Source organism: Rhinopithecus roxellana, chromosome 11, assembly GCF_007565055.1.
Source record: "Rhinopithecus roxellana isolate Shanxi Qingling chromosome 11, ASM756505v1, whole genome shotgun sequence".
NCBI classification, from domain to species: domain Eukaryota; kingdom Metazoa; phylum Chordata; class Mammalia; order Primates; family Cercopithecidae; genus Rhinopithecus; species Rhinopithecus roxellana.
The window spans coordinates 107,377,463-107,399,419 of NC_044559.1; the positions used below are offsets into that span (position 1 = coordinate 107,377,463).

Below are 21,957 nucleotides of genomic sequence, written 5' to 3' on the forward strand. Positions count from 1 at the left end.
CCGGAAGGATGCGCAGACTCTGGGAACAACCAGCCTCAGGCAACTCTGACCCTGGTGCTCACGATCAGTTGGGAAGAGGCCAAAAGTCGGTCCAAACTGCTCTTTATGTCCTGGCAACATTCACACTAGGGCAGCCTCATCGCTTAATTCCCTTTGTCTGATGGTTTGGTAAAAGATTCAGGACCACATTTAAGTCCTACTCTTCCCCAGCCAGCACCACCACCACCAGCATCAAATCTAATGATCTCTGCAAATGAAAATTATTCTGGAATTCTATCATTCTCTGCTCAGTTTTCTGTGTTCCAACATTTCTTTTTACAGAGGTAATTTTAACAATCCATGAAGACTTTATTTTCCCACTGCCCTTCACTCCTCTCTAAGCTTGGAGCCCAAGTGGAAATCAGGTTAAGGTCTCTCAGTAGAAACAAGATGATAATATGCATTTTACAAAATCATCTCTTGAGGAGCATTAAAGTGTCTGGTAGTAGCAGGGATGGCAACTAATTTGAAATGCCCTAAATAGTACTAGATGACAAGTATGACAGTTTTAGCACAGAGATCTATAAAGTTGCCAGCTGAACAGAGAAAATGACTGCCATTAATGTTTTGAAATGCTATTTGAAGGAAAAGGCCAGCAGACTAAATATGTTATGAAAACTATTGAGAGATTGAATTGATATGCCTTGCTTAGAAATCCAACTTAATCCATCACATTTTTATCTGAACTTTAAATAAAATGCATTACAGTGATACCTCACAGTTTCACAAGCATTATGGCAAAATCTGAGTGTTGAATTAGCCCATCTTTTCCTGGCCCTAAATGCAACACTGATAGACAGAACTATTACTTTCACTGACTTGCAGTTCCCAGTATCTTAACTCTTTAGACTGCATTTCAGGCACCACTAGCTTTCAAGGATGAAGACACAAAACATTTCCAAAGGTTCTTTTTGGTTTGGTAGCAATACAAACAATAGGCAGCAATTTACTATTAACATATCTAAATATAAGGTATGGGGAATGGGTCAAAAAAATGAATTAAAAGCATCACTCAAGATTGCACTATGAATGCAGGAAAAGCTGAGGAGGGGTAGGAAAATGTTTAATGCCTAGTATAAACATCACGTGGGTTCCTTATGAATGCTGAGGATGATGTCTGATACACCTTCAAAACTCTTATTCCACAGCCTGACTTTGATAGAAATCTATGTCCCAAGGCTTTTTGTATGCCTACCTTTCTTCTCTGCTGGTATAAATAATGTGAACAAAGAGAAAAAAAGAACTAAACTTCTCACAGCAAACATTTTAAGAATGTTTGTTATTGATTAGCATAATACTGCTAATTCATCAGCAAAATATTTGCAATCTAAAAAGATGACGTTTCTATGGTGATGTTCATGTCATATTTCACATTTTTTTATTTGCTAGCAAATCTTTTAAATCAATTTAGATCCATAAAGTCCTCCCCGCCCCTGGAAATTCATTCATACTTATTTTTATTGCCTTAATGAAATGCCATGCCATCGTGTATCAGGATGATTAGAGACAATGTAAAAAGCGAGGTTAATCAAGACCTGGGCAGATGAATAGCTGACTTTGTGTAGATAACATGAAAGCTCGGAATGCACCCAAATAAATGTTATAAACGAAGCTGTAACATGGATGGAATAGAAAGAATCCTGTGAAAAGCCAAGAAACCACAAAAGCAGATTTAAAAAAATTTCCCCCTAAGGATATCTGATTTGCCCCTCCCCCGTTTTTCCTTTATCTCACATCCACAGTGGCTGGGAGGAACACACATCCTTATATAACATGGCTGAATTGCTAAGCTAGCCTGTATCATGTCTGCTTGTGTGTTGTGCACATCTCCTTAAAAATAAGTGAAAATCTGAATTCAAATCTGAAAGGTTGGCCATTTGACACAATGTGAAAACATCCCTCCTGCTCAATGATTAATAGGGTGGTGAGTCCTGTTTCTGACCAGTTTTATGCCAAAGAAAATACCAGCACAGCACTGGTATTCGGGCTTTTGTTTCGGTCATACATTTTTGGAGCTTTTATTTCCATATTCTCTTTCTCCGTTTGAGTTCTTTCTGCTGGTCTCTGCTGATGAATGTTTACTTCTACACCAGTGGTTAATCTCCGTGTCCAAATACATGCAACGTAAAATCGGATGATTTACACTTAAATCATGTTTCTGACATTATCAACTTCAGAAGCATGAACAATAACAGTGGAAGGTGTTTTGGATTAGAATCATTCTAATAATGACTATTTTTTACGTGATGAAAATAACTTTGCAATTTTGAAAATATCAGTAACTCCATCAAACAAAACATTTTAGAGAAAAAAAGTAAAATAAAAATTGTAAAAGAAAAAAGAGCTTTATTATTTCCAATGAGACAATACCTGTTTTAATTGCATATTTTAGAGTTGTTTGGCAATGCATCAAAATTTCCTCCAAATTTTGTGGTTGGTCTGCCAATTCCCAATTATACTCTTGGAGAAGCTCATTAGGATAATGGAAATCAATCACTTTGGTTGATCTATCGAAACTTTTCACCACATACTGAAGTAAAATGTTCATAACATCTTGCAGAAACGCCAAAGTTGGCCTTTCTCCATCACACGCCGGCAGCAGGTCTAAAGAATGGAATTAAAATGCCACATTTTAATTTTACTGTGAAAATATTCAAGGCAAGATCTTGATGAGGCAATAACATTTCTTTGAATTGAGAGATTTCATGTTAAATAAAGCTTTTGGAAACGCAGAACATTTTTCTTTAAAAGGGAGACATTTTTCAAAGGTGAAGGGAATGAATGAAATTACGACTTCTCCTCTTCCCCAAATTAATTACTGCATTTCAATTCATAACTTATATTGTTTACTTTCTTTTTTTGAAGAGCGTGTGTCTCCGTTTATCTGCTTCACAGGAGTTCGTCTTAAACGTTGTTTCTCAGTAAGCCATCTTACATGTTTACGGAAATATTTCACGTCAGAAGTGTTTGTCTGGATGCCTTCGGGCAAACCAAAGTGGAACAGGAGCACTAGTATCTCTGGTCGGCTAGGAAGGCCCGCTGTTTCTAAAGTCTGTGTGTGTGTGTGTGTGTGTGTGTGTGTGAAAGAGAGAGCGTGTGCGTGTGTGTGTCTGCATGTGTGTGCGCGGACGTACATTTGGGAGACGGTGTGTAAGCGCACGGGGGTAAAACTTGGCGCGCGGGTTTCATGTGAATGGAATCGTTCTCTTGTGCGATCTCAGCTACAAATCACTCTCGTGATCTAAAGACCTAAAAAAATCATGCAATTCTTCATTCTCGGGCACATGTGGAAACCGAGTCCCACCAGAGGCCCCAGTGGCCTAGGGAAGGCAGCCGTCATCGATTCAGTGCGCGCACGAGCGCCTGGGTCATCCGCCACCCGCCACCCCAAGGGCCGCGCTGGGGGAAGAGCGCCATGGCCTCAGAGCCCTCTTGGAGCTCAGAGGCCAGGTTCGGGGGCTTGGACCCAGCCGGCAGGTCCCGCATTTCTCGCTTTCAACTAAAGATTCTGGCAGGTCCAGCCTCCGCCGCCACCTCGACGCCCCTGTCGGGTTCTCAGCGCCGGGTCCCCACCGGCCGAGGTGGGCGGGGCAGAGACAGGGGCAGGGGCGCCCCGGGGCTCCGCGAGGAGCCTTTACCTGTTGCGTGGAGAAACCCGTAGTTGACATCCGCTTTGGGGCAGCTGCAGGGCTTCTGGTCGCAGGCGCAGGCGGCCTTCCGGGCGGCGACCCGCGGGGGTTGGCTCCCGCCGCTCTCCGCCGGCTTCTCAGCGTCTCCGTAGAGCAGGGCTGGGTAAGGACACCGAGCGCGGGCCTCATCAATCCTCCGCCGGGCCGGCTCCCTCGCTCCCGCCCACCCGCAGCCAGGAAACCCCTACTCCGCTGACCCGGATGCGGAGGTGAGAAGACGGCTTGGACCCCGCGGGCAGCGAGCGAGCGACCTTGCCCGCCCCTGTCCCTGGGCACTCACCGCACAGTTTGTTTCCGATGCCGCCCGTGAACTTCTGAGCCACTTGGCACCAGGCTCGCGCTGCAAGGAAGGACAGGCAGGCGGACAGCGAGGCGGAAAGAGAACAGCAGACGGACGTGTGAAATTTCGTTCTGTGTGAACATCAATCAGTCCCGGGTCCGGGAAGGGGCTGCATTCCTCCTGGGGGCCACTCAGGACTCGGTGAGGCCGGCAGGTGCGGGAGGCAAGCGGGAGCCTGGCGGCCCGGGCCAGCCCTCATTTACTTGATCTGTTTCCCAAGGAGAAGCCCACACCGCTGCCCTTCCAGGTGCCAGTCGGCTCAGGCAAACTCCTCTCCCTGCCAAGCTTGGACGAGTTTTCCTAAATACTGAAGCTATCCATTTTTTCGCAGGCTGTCTTTCTAGACCAAGAAATCTCTCACCTTTCCCATTTTTTTTTCTATCTTCACGGTCACTCCGTCCCTCCCCAGGGTCCAGACACCTGGATTTTAGCAGCGCCCCAGGCCCATGGAATTCCATGTCCCCGAGACACCGCGGTCTTTGGGGGGCTCTTCGAACCTTCTGTGGAAGGGGCCCGAGACTATTTGGGCGTCTTCCCAGGGGACGAGAGGCTGTAGAGGTCTTGAGCTCTTGGGCCGTCAAGGACTTAGCCCAAAAGCAGGGAGAAGCGCCCAAAGAAGTTTCCTGTTGCGGGTGGAAAAACCTCCTTCGTCTTCTCCGTAGCCCCGCAAACCCAAGACCACCGCAAAACTCTCCCGCCGCAGGCCCCTGTTCTCCTTCCTACCTGTGCCGGGATTCTCGGAATCCCCGGAGCCATTTTCCGACCCGAAGGACCAAAAGCCAGAGCCCGGAGATGCCATCGGCTTTGGAGACTGGAGCAGTTCGCCTGCGAGTGCGAGCTGCGGGCGAGCTGCCTTGGGCTTGACCCTGTGCGCGCGTGCGTGCCCGTGTGGCGGGAGGAGGGCACAGCCCGAGGACCGGCGGGGCCGAGCGGCGAGTGCGGGTGTCACGCAGGAACAGAAAACGCGCGTGTCTGAGTGTGCGTGTGTGTATGAGAGCTGGAGGCAGGGTTTAGGGATGTGGCAATGCTTTGGAAGCCGGGAAGCCTTAAAAGGGACGGGTACTACCTAAGGGTTCTCAGAGCCCGGACTCAGGAAAGCGCGGAGAGCCCCAGAGCATTTGAGGGAAAGGGAGTCCAGTGGGGATGAATGAGGGGGCGGCGGAGGAAAAAAACACGGAAGAGGGAGGGAGCTGAGTCGTGAGGATGCGAGGCAGACCGTGCACGCCAGCTGGAGTCAGAGTGAGGGGGTGGGAGGTGTGCCAGCGCGTCCTCGGGCGAGCCAGAGGTGGGAAGTGCAGGCGGCCGCTGTCCCGGGTGCTGCCACAGCCGCTGCGCGCCAGCGTCAGCCAGGGGCAGACTGGGGAGACCTCGGCGAGACGAGGAAGCGTGGCCCAGAGGGGTTTTCTGTGTGCATCGATTGGGGTGTTGTTTGAGGTCTGGCTCCTGCTGAGGGGAAGGAAGCGGGGTTCCCGCGCCGCCCTCCTCCAAGCGGGTGCTGAGGTCGCTGCGACCTCGGGAGCTCGCGCCCCGGGCCGGCATCAGGCGCCGTTCACGAGCCTGGGGAGGGGACGGCGGGGGAAGGGCTCCTACCCGCTGATGGGCTCATTTCAGCGCCTTAGTAGAGCCTGACGCCTGCCCGCTGAAGCTCGCCGTCCCCGGGGGTGCACTGTTCCTGCGCAGCCAAGGGCTAGATCGCGGGACCCACCGTCCAGCTTCTGAGTGACGGCTGGGAAGAATGACTGCTGATTGAGGCAATTAAAATCCACGCTGGAGTCTAGAGGACCTCGGGCTGGGGAAAAAAATAAAACGAATGGAAACTTCTTGGAAGGGAACGAGACAGAGCGGCCAGAGTGGGCAGGATTGATGGCGGGTGGGGGATGGAATCAGGGTATTTGGTGACCTTGGCCCGCGGAGGCGTGGAAGGGCCCGCGGCTGGCGTGGAAGGGGAATCTGTGTGTGCCTGGGAGGAGAGAACAGGGTTTCCAACTAAGCAATCTCGGCTTTACAAATCCGAGTAGGAAAGAAGGCATCCCCTGCAGGGCCCTCGTTTCAAGGGACTTCAAACCATTGCCCCCACTCGCCCCCAGAGAATCTTCGCGGCAGCGCCCGGGAGCGCGAGATTGGCTCTCTCTGAGGCGTTAAAGTAAGGGTTTTCTCTTTTTCTAATAAAGAAAGGAGGAGAAAGTCAGAATCTTTTTGATGATTTCCTTTCTACAAAAAGCTGTTACAGACAGGGAGGACGCCCTGAGGATTGGGAGCCCTTTGACGGTTTACGCTGCATTCTCCGGGCAGTGGAGATGAACTTCAAGTGCACCTCGCATCTCCGGGGCTCTGGGGGAGAGGGAGGGAGTGAGAGAAGGGAAAGGACTGACTGAGGTCGGCTTCCCGAGGCGGCTGCCGTCCCCGCGCCTGGCCAGAGCGCCTGTCATTTCCATTGTGTTTACAAGCCGTTTTCTTTCTCTGACCTCCTGAACCAGCTACCAAAGCTGCTACCAAAACAGAGACCCGGGGATCCCGTCTGGGCGAGGACCTCTCGACCCTCGCTTAGAAGGGACATCCTGGGGCACATGTTGGACGCATACAGGCTCAAGTCCTCTATCCTGGAGCACAACTGTCCCTGGTCAATTCTCTCCACAAAGTGCTGTCTTCTTCTGGCGTGCCTGAGTCCAGGGGTTCCCTGGGGAGTCATGGGATCCACACTAGGGCAGCTGGGTCCAGGCACCAGGATGAGAGCAGGGAACCAGTGGGGCCTTGATAGGGTCCTGCCGAAGGCTAGCGCTGAGCGCCCTAGGTGGAGAAGTCTGGACCAGGCTGTGGGAGCCTGGGTGGTCGAAAACTCAGGGCTCAATTTGGCTCCTCCTTTTCGCTCTCCTGGCTCTGACACTCCAGGTCACCACGATAACAACTCCGGAAACCTAAAGACTTGCGGTTCAGCTATCTGCACTTAAGGCATGGCAGCTCTGCAGCTCTCTCCAGCCTCGCAGAGGCTGGTTCTTTGTTGAAATCCATATCAAGTCCTGCAAAGGTTTTGCTTCAAGCCAGCAGTCTCAGGTTGCAGAACTTTCTACTATGGATGAATGGTTGAAAACATAAAGGTTCTTAAAAACAAGCGTTTAAAACACACACAACCCCCGAAGAAGAAACAGATGAAAACACCCGAATTTAACTGAATTTTTTTTTCTTTTTGGTAAAGCAATGGCTTCAAGTGCTACCGTTTACATTAAATCCCACAGCTCTGGAGTACTTTCCATCTAATGGTGGTATTTACATTTTTTATTTAAACTCACCCTACTTCAGATGCAGACGGGGATCTGATTTGTCTTTGCTGAAGGCTGTCCCTCCCTAGACAGTAATTTGCTTTGTAATGACTTTCATTTCACTAAAGAGCCCATTCCCCCTCTCCAGGACTTGGGGTTGGAGATAACAAAAGAGCTCTGGGAGGTAATAATTACAGTCATTAGTTCACAAAGGAGGCAGCCAGTGAACGGGAAGGGAAGGCGGCCAGTGCTGGGGGAAAGATTTGGAAAGCTCTTCCTCAGATGAGGGAGACAGACCCAATCCTCCGGCTTGTAGGGACAGTTTCCTTAGGTGTCTGTGGTTTACTAAGATGCATCTCAGGCTCACCCAAAGAAGAGTGTCTGGCACACATTTTCCTCTGTCCTTCCCATGCTTAAGTGTCAAAGGACAGAGAAAGAAGGGAAGATGGAAAGAAAAGGAGAGGAAACAAAGAACCACGGAAGAACACAAAAACACTGCAACCAAGCATTCACTAAGCCTTTGCCATTCTCTTCTCTATTCTCACTTAAAACATTGGTGTAGGGAGAATTTAGGGAGGGAAGCAACAGACTCCCTCCCTAAATTCTCCCTACACCAATAGAAGTAATAGAAGGGGTTGAGTGCCAGGGCTCTTGTCTTCAGGGGCCACCCCAGAAGGAAGCCTAGAAGGAAGCCAGGCAGAAAAGCTGGGTTCAGCTTACTGCTCCTTCCCCTGGCCCCTGCTCCGCCCTCACCACAAACCCAGGCCTTCTGGAGGCAAGTGGACAGGTGGCTAGAGGTGGAAGGGGGCCAGGCCACTTTGGGTTTTAGACACCCCTGCCCCTCCCAGCCCTTCTCTGGTGATCTGCTGTGCTGGTTTCCTGGGTTTCCAAGGCTGCTCAGTGCATTCACACAGCTGAGGGTCACTCCTTACTTTTCAGTCGCAAACTCAGTGAGGCTGTGCCGCTAATCCAGGGAAAAAGAAGGCCTGGAGTGCACTTGGACTCTGCCCTGCCATAGCTGCAGGTTTCCCCTTGGCCACATTGCATCTGTAAAATGAAGAGTTGTCTCTGGGGACCTTTTGGTGCCAACTCTTTGAGTTGGAGAGATGCCCTGTGGACCAGCGGTACAACAAACCTTCTGAGCCCCCTGCACGTGCCCTCACTCTTTGAATATTTCCCCAGAGTCTTTTGACTCCGGCCTGTGGGTGCAGGAGCCAAGGGCACCTACACAAGTAAGCCCCATCCTGGTCAGAACCCTTCTTCCTATTCCATGCAACAACCTCATCACCTGTCCTCACCCTCTCCAGGTTGCTTAGATGGGAATGTCAGTTTCATAAAACAGCTTAAACCGGATTTTAGAATAAGGTGCAGTCAACCCAGTAATGCAAACTTCTGTCCACCCACTAGCCTCCCCCATTTTAAATACACACAGAGTCGGAGTAGCAAAGACGGCCCCAAATCTGCAGACTGGGAGAACCTGAAATCTGACAGTTCCACCCAGTGGGGGCACCAGCATCTTTATAGATGGGGCCAAAGACAGCCACACAGATTGGGAAGGCATCCTGCAGGCAAGCACGTGTGGTGTGTTGGGAATTTAGAGATTGGAGGCCTCTGCGTTTGTGTGGTAAGGGGTTTTAGCTTAGATTGTGTTTGTCTGAAGTGGCTGGGTGGTGCTGGGAGTTCGCTGATGAAGGCACCTCAACTCCCCTCCTTGGGCACCGTCACCAGCACAGCCTTATAGCAGAAGCCCCAGAAGGGAAAATGAGGGATCAGTCACGCAAACCACGGGTTTTCCAAGGCACTTCCTTTATTTAGCAACCTTAATAACCAAAGGAAGAGAAAGAGCAAGTTTGAGATGAAGTACATCTTCGAAATTCTCCCCACCCCTCCCGGGCTTTTTTCTCTTAAGATTCAACCGCTAGCATGTGTTCTGTTGACTAAGAAAAGCCGTTTCCAAGAAAAAAATCTGTGAAGTCACCCCAAATGAGAGAAGGGTTGGCGAGATCCCAGACGCAGTGGAGGCCACAGGAGTAGGAAAAAAAAAAAAAAAAAAAAAAAAAAAGAACAAAGAGATCGATTCAGGGATGCCCCAACTGGCCGGCTGGTGAAAAAGGAGGGTGCGGGGTTCGGAGAGAAGGCGTCGGGGGAGGATTCCCGAGGGCTCCCAGGTCTCTTCTTTCGGGGCACGGAAGGCCGGCCCAGGCACTTGAGAGCCGAGCGCAGCAGGCAGCCTCTGCGGAGATCAGGGCCGCACTTCAGTGCCTGCTGGTGCCAACCCCAGAGTGCCTGCTCGGCTTCTGCTGCCCCGCAGGCTCGAGCGCCTTCCGACGGCGGTGTCAGCCTTGTTGCGCGGCTAGGACTGCTGGACTAGGCGCCGGCGCTGGGAGGTTTTGCGCAGGAGCCTCCTGAAGTCGTAGGGGTTGGCTGCTGCCCCTCTCTCCTCCTCCTTCTTCTCCTCCTCCTCCTCCTCGGGGCTCTCCGCCGCCCAGCACCTGCAAACGAAACCCAGGGCCGGAGTGTCAACCGCACCACATTGAGCAGCGCGTCCCCACCTACCCCGAGTTAGGCGGGTCCTCTTCCTCTCACGTTCCGCCAACCGCGGACGTTTAGGAAAGACACAATTGAAATGACTGGATAATGGCCAAACGTATCTGCGATAATTCTCAGCAAGTTTTCAAAACTCCTCTAAGCTGAGGAGCAGAGGGGCTGGTGGCGCCTGGTGATGGCGTTTAGATACGTGCTAAGTAAAGCTTCAGAAAGTGCAGTTTGGAAAGGTGAGTTTGGATTGCAATAATTCACAACCAAAAACCAAATATTTATTTTAATACCTTAATTTTAACACACTTTGGTCAAACAGAAAAAACTCAAATTGCCCAAATAGACACTCAATATTTTCCATTTTAAAACTGCTCAGATGTTTCTTTAAAAAATGCTCGCTCAAAATCTGACCAACTGCTTTGGTAGTGGCACCAAGAGCTACGGGCCCTGTTGGCTTTTTCAGTGTTTCAGTGTTTTGAATGAGGTTGCTGGGCTAAGTTTCTGAATCCGTTGCTGGGAACCCCTGCCAGTGCTTACCTTTAGATTCTGCAGCTTGTCGGGGAAGTGGGATATTCCCTAAAAATGCAACTACATAGGTTCATTCACTCCTCACTCATTCATTCATTCACTGAACACCTGCTAAGCACCAGCCACCAGTGTAAGTGACGGGTGAGCAGGAGTCCTTGCTGTCATGGAGTTTATAGTCTAGTGCAGGAGAGACCCACGGACAACTTGAAAACACCAGGTGGTGAGAGGTGCTGCACAGAAAAGTAAAGCTAGGGTAATGGGGAAAGAGTGGTGTGTGTGTGTGTGCATGTGTGTGTGTACAGGCAATTTCATACAGGGTGGTTGGAAAGCCCTCTCTGATAAGGTGATATATGAAGAGAGACCTGAAGGAAGAGAGTGAGTAAGCCATGCAGATCTCGTGGGGAAGGGCAGTACTTCCAGGAGGATAGATCAAGCAACGTAAAGGCCGCAAGTGGCTTGAAAAGACCACTGTGGCTTGAAAAGAGTAAGCAAGAGGGGGAAATAGCAAGAGATGAGAGAAGGAAGAATGAGGATAGAGTGTTCAGATAATTTAGTGTTCAGATAATTTGGACCACCTCAAGGACTTGACTTCTACTTACAGTGAGATAAACATTGAAGGGCTCTGTGCAGAGGAATCACGCATAACAGGATCTGTCTACCAGGATGAAAGGAGGAAGGCCTGTTAAGAGATTCTGTAGTAATCTAAGTAAGACTGATAGTGGCTTACACTAGGCTTGTGGAGGAGGAGGTGAGAACTGGCCAGATTCTGGTCATACTTGGAAGTAGAACTGAAAGGGGTTGGCTCACTGATGGATTAAATTGGGGTGTGAAAGAGAAGAACCAAGAATGTCCCCAAGCCTTTTGGCTTAAACAACTGGAAGGATACTGTCATTTAATAAGATGGGGAATACTGCAGAGAAGCATAATTTTTGCAGTGGGATAAAGATTTTAGTTTTGGTTATGCTAAGTTAGAGATATTTATTAGATATTCAAGAGGATATCAAATACATGAGTCATGGCAAGGGTAGATATTTCAATTCACAAATTTTAAGTACAAAGACAATTTCCTTCCTTCCTTCCTTCCTTCCTTCCTTCCTTCCTTCCTTCCTTCCTTCCTTCCTTCCTTCCTTCCTTCCTCCCTTCCTCCCTTCCTCCCTTCCTCCTTTCCTCCCTTCCTCCCTTCCTCCCTTCCTCCCTTCTCTCTCTCTCTTTCTCACTCTGTCACCCAGGCTAAAGTGAAATGGTACAATAACAGCCTCACTGCAGTCTCAACCTCCAAAGCTCAACTGATCCTCCAGCCTCAGCTTCCTGAGTAGCTGGTACTACAGGCGTGAGCCACTACGCCTGGATACTTTTTTTATTTTTATGTTTTTGTAAAGACAGGATCCCACTAATGTTACCCAGGCTGGTCTTGAACTTCTGGGCTCAAGTGATCCTCCTGTCTTAGCCTTCCAAAGTGCTGGGATGACAAGCATGACCCACAGTGCCAGGCCAGGAATTTTAAGTACACAGACAATATTTAAGGTCATGAGAGTGCATGTTGATAAAGCAAAGGACTGGGACACTCCATTATTGAGAGATCAGTGAAATGAGAAAAGTCAGCAGGAAGAATGAGAAACAGCAGCCAGTAAGGCAAGAGGCAAACCAAGAGAAGTGCTGTCCTGAAGGCCAATGAATGAAGTACTTAAAGAAAAAATGAGTAACATAGGTGTAAAATCACCGAGCATGGCAAAATGGAGGTCACTGTTGACCTTGTCAGAGGCAATTTCAGTGTTGTGCTAGGAGAGAAAACCTGAGTGAAGCGGCTCAAAAGAATAGGAAGAAAGAATGTGCAGGGGGTAGTATCATTACTCTTTCATGTTTTATTTATTTACTATACTGAAGAGCAGAAAAAGTGGTTGGTTGTAAAGCGGGGATTGGGTCAAGGGTGTATTTTATGATGGATCTGAATGCATCATGTTCACTAATTGCCAGAAATGATTTGGTAAAGAGAACAAACATTCAAGGTGCAGAAGACAGAGGGGACAATTGCAGGACAATGCCCTTGAGTCAGTGATAGGACTTGAATTCAGTGCACAAAGGGAAGGTTTCACTTTAGCTAGGAGGGTGGAAAGGTCATCCATAATATCCTGAGGGAAATAGATGGGTAAGTGGTAGGATAGATTCAGCATGTGTCTGTTATCTGCTACTGTTATAAGAGAAGGTTGTCAGCTGAGAGCCAGGAAGTTTGGAGGGTTTGAGGAGAGAGGAGGAAGTTTGAAAGAGTGGACCGGGAAAGTGGCATAAAGGATTTTTAGGGAAATGTAATATTGCAAAGTAACTAAGGGCCTGCCTAAGGTGTGGTCATAATTTTAAGTGGGATTAAATTGTTCTGATTTTACTCAGCATTGGAGTTTACCAGTTGAATATAATTGAAGGAGAGAGGGCAAGGCCATTGGAAGTATATGCAAATGAATGAAAATAATGATGAAAGGAGAGGTCTAGAACGTGGCCTGCAGATGGAATATGCTTTTATTCTGGTCCATTCTGAATAGGGAATTAAAAGGCAAAGAAAAAGAAAAAGACCTTTGGCAAGGTCTTTCAGGACACCCTGAGCCCAGTGGATGCTTGACAGGGAAGGTCAAGCAGCATCATGATGGGTATTGAAGGAGCAAATCATCCTCTTTTGAGTTACTGACTTGAATTTTCATACCTATTCAGCTTATTTCTGTTGTAAGAATATTAAATGTCAACTATCTGCCAGGTATATCACACACATTATTTCTAATTCTAAGGACAACTCTGCAAGGCCTTAGATTCTTGTTATTCTCAATTTGCAGATGAGAAAACAGACTGATCCTAGTTGCTATGGCTAGTCAGAAATGGAGTGCAGATTCAAACCCGGGTCTATAGGTCTCAAATCTTATGCTTTCCTCCTTGTATCCTTTTGCCTCTTTTTTTGTTCATGCTTCTTTCACAATTCTCCTGTCTCTTAAATGAGGCACTTGTGTTCCATCTTATTTTCCCCTTTTCATCCTCCATTGATCTTTTTGCCATAATTAAAACCTGCTTATGCCCTAAACAACCCACATCTCTCACCACTGCCCAACAGAGACCCCACTAGGTCCCATCTTCAGAGGAGACAAGCAGATGTCAGCCTCTTGTTGTCCTCTTTTTCTCTAGTGCCATTCTCTAATCACCGATTGCCTGCCATCAGCTTTCATTCATTTAGTCCATGAGAACAATGAACTATCAACAACAACAACAACAACAAAAAATCAAGAAAACAATCTCACTTACAGTAGCTACAAAAAATACTTAGGAATAAATTTAACCAAGGAGGTAAAAGACCTATGCACTGAAAAGTATAAACCACTGATGAATGAAACTGCAGATGACACAAATAAGTGGAAAGATATTCCCTGTTCATAGATCAGAATAATTAATATTGGTAAAATGCTCATACTACCCAAAGCAATCTACAGATTCAATGGAATCTCTATCAAAATTCCAATGACAGTCTTCACAAATATAGGAAAATCAATCCTAAAATTTATATAGAACCACAGAAGACCCCAAATAGTCAAAGCTATCTTGAGCAAAAAGAAGAAATCTGGGAGACATCACACTGCCTGATTTCAATCTGTATTAAAAAGCTATAGTAAGTAAAACAGCATGGTACTGGCATAAGAACAGATGCATAGACCAATGGAACAGAATAGAGAGCCCAGAAATAAATCCAACATTTACAGTCATTTGATTTTCAACAAACATGCCAGAAACACACAATGGGGAAAGGACAGTCTCTTCAATAAATGGTGTTGGAAAAACTGCATGTCCACATGCAGATGAATGAAATTAGATAGTTATCTCGCTTACAAAAAGCAATCTCACACACAAAAATCAATTCCAAATGGATTAAAGACTTAAACATAAGACATGAAACTGCAAAACTACTAGAAGAAAATATAGGGGCTAGCTCATGTGATGCTGCCTACAAAGAGAAAAGAAAAGAAAAGAAAAGAAACAAATTATAAGGGAAAAGCTCCATGACATTCGTCTGGGCAATGATTGTGATCTCAAAAGCACTAGCAACAAAAGCAAAAAATAGACAAATGGGATTATATCAAACTAAAAAGCTTCTGCACAGCAGAGGAAATATTCAACAGAATGAAGAAACAATCATTTAAATGTGAGAAAATATTTGCAAACTATATATCTAAAAAGTGGTTAATATCCAAAATATAGAAGGAACTGATACAACTTAGAAAAAAAAACCCAAACAGAAAACAACCCGCAAATAACCCAATTAAATAATGGGCAAAAGACCCAAATAAACATTTCTGAAAAGAAGACTGAGAAATAGTCAACACGTATATGAAAAAATGCTCAATATCACTAATCATAGGGGAAATGCAAATTACAAACACAATGAGATATCATCTCATACCTGTTAGGATGGTTACTATAAAAAAGATGAAAGGTTACAAATGTCAGCAAAGGTGGGGAGAAAAGGGAAACTCTTGCACATCATTGGTGGGAATGTCAATTAGTACAGCCATTATGGAAAAGAGTATGGCAGTTCCTCAAAAAATTAAAAACAGGCTGGGTGTGGTGGCTCACACCTGTAATCTCAGCACTTTGGGAGGCCAAGGTGGGCAGATCACCCGAGATCAGGAGTTTGAGACCAGCCTGGCCAGCATGGCAAAACCCCATCTCTACTAAAAATACAAAAATTAGATGGCTGTGGTGGCAGGCACCTGTAATCCCAGGTACTCAGGAGGCTGAGGCAGGAGAATCACTTGAACCTGGGAGGTGGAGGTTGCAGTGAGCTGAGATCATGCCATTGAACTTCAGCCTGGGTGACAGAGCGAGACTGTGTCTCAAAATAAATAAATAAATAAATAAATAATAAAATAAAAAAAATATGATCCTACTTCTGGGTATATATCCAAAGGAAATGAAATCAGTATGTTAGAAAGAGATCTGGGCTGGGCGCTGTGGCTCACGCCTGTAATCCTAGCACTTTGGGAGGCCTAGGCGGGTGGATCAATTGATGTCAGGAGTTCGAGACCAGCCTGGCCAACATGGTGAAACCGTGTCTCTACCAAAAATATAAAAATTAGCCGGGCATGGTGGCACGTGCCTGTAATCCCAGCTACTCGGGAGGCTGAGGCAGAAGAATTGCTTGAACCTGGGAGGCAGAGGTTGCAGTGAACCGAGATTGCACCACTGTACTCCAGCCTGGATGACAGAGCGAGACTCACTCAAAAAAAAAAAAAAAAAAAAAAAGATCTGCACTCAGCTGTTCATTGCAACATTATTCACAAGAGCCAAGATATGGAATCAGCTTAAGAGTCTATCAATGGATGAATGGATAATGAACATGTGGTATATGTACACAGTGGAACACCCTTCCACCTTAGAAAAGAAGGAAATCCTGCCATTTGTAACAACACGAATGAACCTGGAGGACAGAGTGCTAGGTGAAAGAAGTCAGGTGCAGAAAGACAAATATAGCGTGATCTCATTTATATGTGGAAACCAAGAAAAAAAGACAAGCACACAGAGCAGTGAGTAGAATAGTGTTTACCAGGGGACTGGTCGGGTGACTGGGGAGAGATCAGTCAAAGGATACAAAATGTCAGTTAGACAGGAGGAATGAGTTCAAGAGATCTATTGTACAACATGGTGACTATAGTTAATAACAATGTATTGTGTAATTGAAAACTGCTGAGGGTAGATTTTAAGTGTTTTCACCATAAAAAAGATAGCTAAGTGAGGTAATTCATATGTTAATTAGCATGATCAAGCCATTCCACAATGTACACATATCTTAAAACGTGTTCTATACCATAAGTTTATACACGTTTATTTGTCAATTAAAAAAATCACAAGGCACTCAAGTCACCATTGCTGTTGTCTATTACTCCCAGACTTACACCTTCTTTCTTGGGCAATGCCAATACTTGGTGTGTGTATATACACAAAACGATATTCTTTGTGCTCTAACATCTTCTGACATGTAGTTTAGTCTCAAATTTCTCCAGTTGTTTCAATAGCAGTATTCTGCTGTTTGGTTTTTGTTTTCTATTTTAAATTCAGAATACTGTCACGGCTGTTTTGTCTCTGTAATCTTCCTTAGTTTAGAAAAAAAACCTTATCTGAGTTACCTTGTTCAGTTTTGTTATATCAGTATACTTTTCCTCTAGCATCAAGCTCTTGGAGTAAGGATCACATCTTACGCACTATTCTATCCAGCCCTTCTTCAAATGCCCAGCATGATCTTTTGCATAGGATGGAAATACCGAGTAATGGTTAAGGCCGTCAACTCTAAACGTAGAAAGCCATGTGTTCAAATTCTGGCTCCATGAACTTATCATCTAGGTGACTCTTCGCAGTCACTAAACTTTGTAGACTTAGCCTCCTCATCTATAAAATGGGGCAATAAAAGTAACTGCCTTATGCGGTTGCTGTGAGGATTAAATGAGACAATAGCATAGTGCCTAGCACAAAGAGGCAGTCAACAATGCTAGCTGCTAGCATTTATTCCAGTGGATACTAAATACACACCCATAGACATCACTTAGTCTACATCAGGAGTATTTCAGGGATAGAATGCTTTCATAGTAGACAGTGTGTCTGCCAGTGGGGGGAAGCAGAAGGATACATTGGAGAAGCGGCAGAGTGAGCTTTTAAAATGGGAAGCAGGTAAGTCAGTGAAAAGCAAATGGGCATGGAGTGCACATCTGGGATTTTAGTTCACTAACTCAATGTGTGACCTTGAGCAAATCACTTAATCTTTCTGGCATTTGGTGTTCTTCTGTACAGAGCTCTGCGGTTAAACTAGAACAACTCCAAGCTCCAACATGTTACAGTTCTGGATCCCAAGATGGAAGAGCACATCTTTTGGAGGCAAAGGGCAAATATCATAGTTCAGGTGGAAATTCTTTTGCAGATATGGAAATGAAGCTTAAAGAGGTCAGCCAACATGAGCAAGGTCATTCAGCAACTAAGCAGCAGGATCAGGAACCAAACCTAAGACCATGTGACTCTAAAACTTCTTTTCTTAACCACCATGTCACGCTGTAAAATGGGTGAGGGTTCTGAGGACCCCAGGCTCACAGGATATTCATTTAGAATTCTGGATGAACAGCTTTTTGTTTTCCGTCATTACTCCCATTTTTCATATGCCATGTTTGTTTTATTATGTACCCTGATCTCAAAACTCCACACATATTTTGGGAAGAAGGAGAAAAAAATTCCCCAAGTATGAAATAAGCTGCAAAATAATTTACTTAATGTCAGAAAGTTGGTGGCAAGGTGAGAATTGAAGCCAAAATATGCATTTTTCTATGAAATTTTCTCTCAAATGTTTTTGGGTCTGACATCATTGATTCTGAGAAATTAACAAGCATAATTAAGAAACCAATGAGTAATTAAAATTACATTGGTTGAGCTTGAATATAGATTTTGGATATGATATATTGCTTACAATTAGATGACCATATAATAATTTATCATCCAAAGTGAAGTACTTTTATTAAATAACAGGAGTTTTTGTTAATAATTACATCAAGAAAACAGGTATAGGCCGGGCGCGGTGGCTCAAGCCTGTAATCCCAGCACTTTGGGAGGCCGAGACGGGCGGATCACGAGGTCAGGAGATCGAGACCATCCTGGCTAATACGGTGAAACCCCGTCTCTACTAAAAAAAAATACAAAAAACTAGCCGGGCGTGGTGGCGGGCGCCTGTAGTCCCAGCTACTCGGGAGGCTGAGGCAGGAGAATGGCGTGAACCCGGGAGGCGGAGCTTGCAGTGAGCTGAGAGCTGGCCACTGCACTCCAGCCTGGGCGGCAGAGCAAGACTCCGTCTCAACAAAAAAAAAAAAAAAAAAAAAAAAAAAAAAAAAAAAAAAAAAAAAAAAAGAAAACAGGTATAAAACTCAGTTTTTGCTAGGAAAACTGAGGTGTCTGATTACCCTACCATAACACTGTACATGACGTTACTTTTAAACACCATATCACTCAAAAGATGCAATATTCAGTAAGAACGCTTTGTCATTCATCTATATATAAAGTGAAATATCTTAAGAAATGAAATTGTGAGTATAAAACTGCAAATGCTGTACTTTAAAGTTTAGCTTTTTACCTTTCATTAGCCTTAATACATTGATTCTGGAGTTCTTGCTGTGGTCTTCGTTCTCTTAAACTAGGGCTATGTTTCTTTGGTCCAGAACGACTGGGCAAAAATTCCTTATAATAGAAATCTTCCAAATCTAATAATTTTCCCTGACTGTAAATGAACACATAAACACACCATTGCATCAATCGAATTTTCTACTCAAACTTATAAGATACTTGTTTTTTTCTTTTATTTACTATAATTTAGGAGTAACATACATATGTCAGTAGAAATGCAAGGTCTGGAAATGTGGGAAAAACAGTATATCCCATAAGTAAAAAAAAAAAACTTTCATATCTTACCTGAATAGAACATTAGCTGTGGGAGCACATTTTCTGGTTCTATTGCACTGAACTTGGCACCAAACTAGTGGTTACTACAATAGCCAGTGATTGCAGTGTTTCGGTTTGGCCAGTCTAGATCAGCGGTCACTACTGTCCTTTAGGCCATTATCAGAAAAGCTCACCTTTGTGTACTAACACTCAGCATTTTCAAATTTTATCAGCCCTCAGTACATTGATACACATATGATCTTAACTTACCTCCTTCATGAGTAACATTCTGTCCTCTCTCTATTCTTTGTTCTTTAGTGGATTAATTTCTGTGCTAGATTTTAACACCCACACATGACATACACGTAAGTGTGCATCCTTGCCCGTGTTAATTCTTGGTTCTACTCAGGGCACAGTCTGGTTCCTATGGTGCTCAGTATCTGTAGTCTGATGGGACTTCCTAAGAGGTAAACAAGTAGGACTGGAAAACCTCCAGGTGCTACAGTGCTTCCAGGAAAACACACTTTTCAAGTTACAGATACTAATTGAAAAAGGACTTTCAGGATGTCACTGATTCAGAAATGAAGAACTGTGTTCACTCACGCTGAATAGAAACGCTCTTGTTTGTTCTTGGCACTCACTGTCTGGAAATTGGTTGATGTGAACACTGATTAAATCAGTGATATAGTATTAAAAGAGTAAAATATCAGTGGGAAATATAAGAAAAGGAGAATAATGTGAATTTAAGTGTGCTATACTTGCAGGTAACATGAACCTTATCTTCTTAACAAATCCATAAAATTTACAAGCAGCAAGATTTAGCATGTGTAGAAGGAGAAAAAGCAAAAAGGAGTTTGGGGAAAGAAAATTCATGAATACAGGCATGTTCAAATTGCCCAAGCAAAACCATTCCATGGAACAAGAAAAGCAAATTATTGGGAGGGTACAATTCTTTGAAAACATATTTAAGTTCTTAGTGCTATGCTGGCTCAACAGATTTCCAATAGGCAGGATCTTATATATAAATCACATATTTGTAACGTAAATGTATTGAGTGCACATTACTTTCCAAATCTATCCATATAAAATAGGTGATTTTTTTTTTTTTAATTTTTTTTTATTTTTTAGACGGAGTCTCCCTCAGTCGCCCGGGCTGGAGTGCAGTGGCACGATCTCGGCTCACTGCAAGCTCCGCCTCCCAGGTTCACGCCATTCTCCTGCCTCAGCCTCCAGAGTAGCTGGGACTACGGGTGCCCGCCACTACGTCTGGCAATTTTTTTTTTTTTTTTGTATTTTTAGTAGAGACGGGTTTCACTGTGTTGGCCAGGGTGGTCTCGATCTCCTGACCTCGTGATCCGCCCGTCTCGACCTCCCAAAGTGCTGGAATTACAGGCGTGAGCCACCTCGCCTGGCCTAAATTAGGTGATTTTAAATTATAATTTGGACACATGGATTTTTGTTTGAATAAGATGACTGACTGAAATCGAGAAATAATAATTACCTGTCTTTCCTTGGTCTTCGTTTGTCTTCTTGGATTGACTTCTAAAGGAAAGAAGAATTCAAAAGACCTATATAATAGTATGATCTTAATATAATTGATATATTACTATAATCTTAATATGTAAATACATTTACTTTTAAAAGATTAAGTTAGAAATAAGCAAGTAGATACAATATTTTAAAAATTTAAAGAAATATAATTACTCAAGTTTTATTAATTATATATTTCTGGTTATTTTTTACCACTCCTAAACTGAAAGGAATCTTTGCATTCCATATGAAAAATGTATTTCCCACACAGTGATCAATATAGACAAGGTTACATAAGATCTATTTACTACAAACGGGAGCAACTGTAAAATTTCTGGGAAGCCCATTTCTCTACTACAAATGCAGTTGCGATGGAAGCAGGTTAATTAAGCTGCTTTGAATGTCTTGCTTCTTTGTCTGCAGGTAAAACAGACGGGTGAATATGGAGGGCAGGTGCAACAGTCCGCAAAAAGAATGGAATTGTGACTTCATAAACCTATAGGACCCCATTTATGACATAAACGTAGCAGCATAGATGATATATGTTTTCATTTGTACAATGTTTTCATAGTTGAGAACTTTATGTATCAAGGTCAGAACAAATTAAGATATGCAAGTATGGAAATAATTAGATATATTTTAACTGATACTTCAATTTGAACATTAACAAAATGGTCCTTTGTATATAAGTTTCACGTTATATACAAACCAGTACTATCTTTTGCACTGTAGCATTAGTAATGCTTTTTTATGTGTGTGCTACTTCAATATATTTGAGCTCATATATTTACATGTTGCCACAGCATATTTGTCTTTTAGGCTGAGAAAGCAGACACCATACTCACCTTGAACAAACTGAAGATATTATAATTGTGGAAACCCTATAGCAGGTATCAAGTTGGCTGGTACCACAAAAGTGTTGTATAACAAAAATGGCAATTAATAATGGTTTATAAATACTGAGAGTTTCCTCCAGTATTTTTAGAGACATAGTAAGTCCTGTTTATTTTCAGGATTTATCATTTGTTGTACTCTAAAATAGTAGATGAGTGGAACAGTTCATGGTTTCGTCTATTATTGGTTGGCATTTTAACAGGTGGATGAGGTAGAAGTGAGTGCTTCCTTGCATCAAGTCTGGGAGGAGACCATTCAGGAAATAATGTAAGGGCAGGATATCAATTACATTCCTGTTCTCCCGTTTCCTATTACTTCACATTCTTGATCCAATGCCCTAGGCTAAGAGGTGCTTACAAATAATTACATTGCCCGCATAGGAACAGAGGCCACTAGCAGTTCAGTTAATGATCTCTGGGACTGGGGTGGTGTTTGTTGTGGTGGTTGTTGTTTTAACATGACTTCGGTAGTAGTTTCCTACAGAGGTCCTGCCTCCTTCATCCATTCCCTGAAAAAAAGCCCCTTTGTTCTAAGTAACAATTATCTATAGTTCAAAGTTTGTTTAAGTGATGGCAGTACGCTGAATGACAGGGATGCCCTTTATACAACCAAGAATCAAATAATGTTCTGCCCTTGAATTCTCAGGCTGGTGAGGATCCTATTTATACTAGATCAGCACTTCCCTCTGAGATATCGTGTATATAAG

At 44.4% G+C, this 21,957-nt stretch overlaps 2 protein-coding genes across 2 annotated transcripts in view; both read right to left on the reverse strand.

Moving 5' to 3' along the window:
• The window catches only part of GAD2 (glutamate decarboxylase 2), a 90,492-nt gene extending 85,118 nt beyond the window's left edge, over positions 1–5,374 (reverse strand). Inside the window, exons 1-4 of the mRNA XM_030940805.1 lie at positions 4,792–5,374; positions 4,009–4,068; positions 3,678–3,827; positions 2,410–2,643 (exon numbers count right to left, since the gene is read on the reverse strand). Coding sequence (XP_030796665.1) covers positions 2,410–2,643; positions 3,678–3,827; positions 4,009–4,068; positions 4,792–4,867 — 520 coding nt within the window. The 5' untranslated portion in view covers positions 4,868–5,374. The remainder of the gene's footprint in view (positions 1–2,409; positions 2,644–3,677; positions 3,828–4,008; positions 4,069–4,791) is intronic.
• A 3,738-nt stretch (positions 5,375–9,112) lies between these two features.
• The window catches only part of MYO3A (myosin IIIA), a 292,667-nt gene continuing 279,822 nt past the window's right edge, over positions 9,113–21,957 (reverse strand). The window contains exons 33-35 of the mRNA XM_030940862.1: positions 20,329–20,369; positions 18,523–18,666; positions 9,113–9,817 (exon numbers count right to left, since the gene is read on the reverse strand). Of these exons, the coding sequence (XP_030796722.1) occupies positions 9,679–9,817; positions 18,523–18,666; positions 20,329–20,369 (324 nt within the window). The 3' untranslated portion in view covers positions 9,113–9,678. The remainder of the gene's footprint in view (positions 9,818–18,522; positions 18,667–20,328; positions 20,370–21,957) is intronic.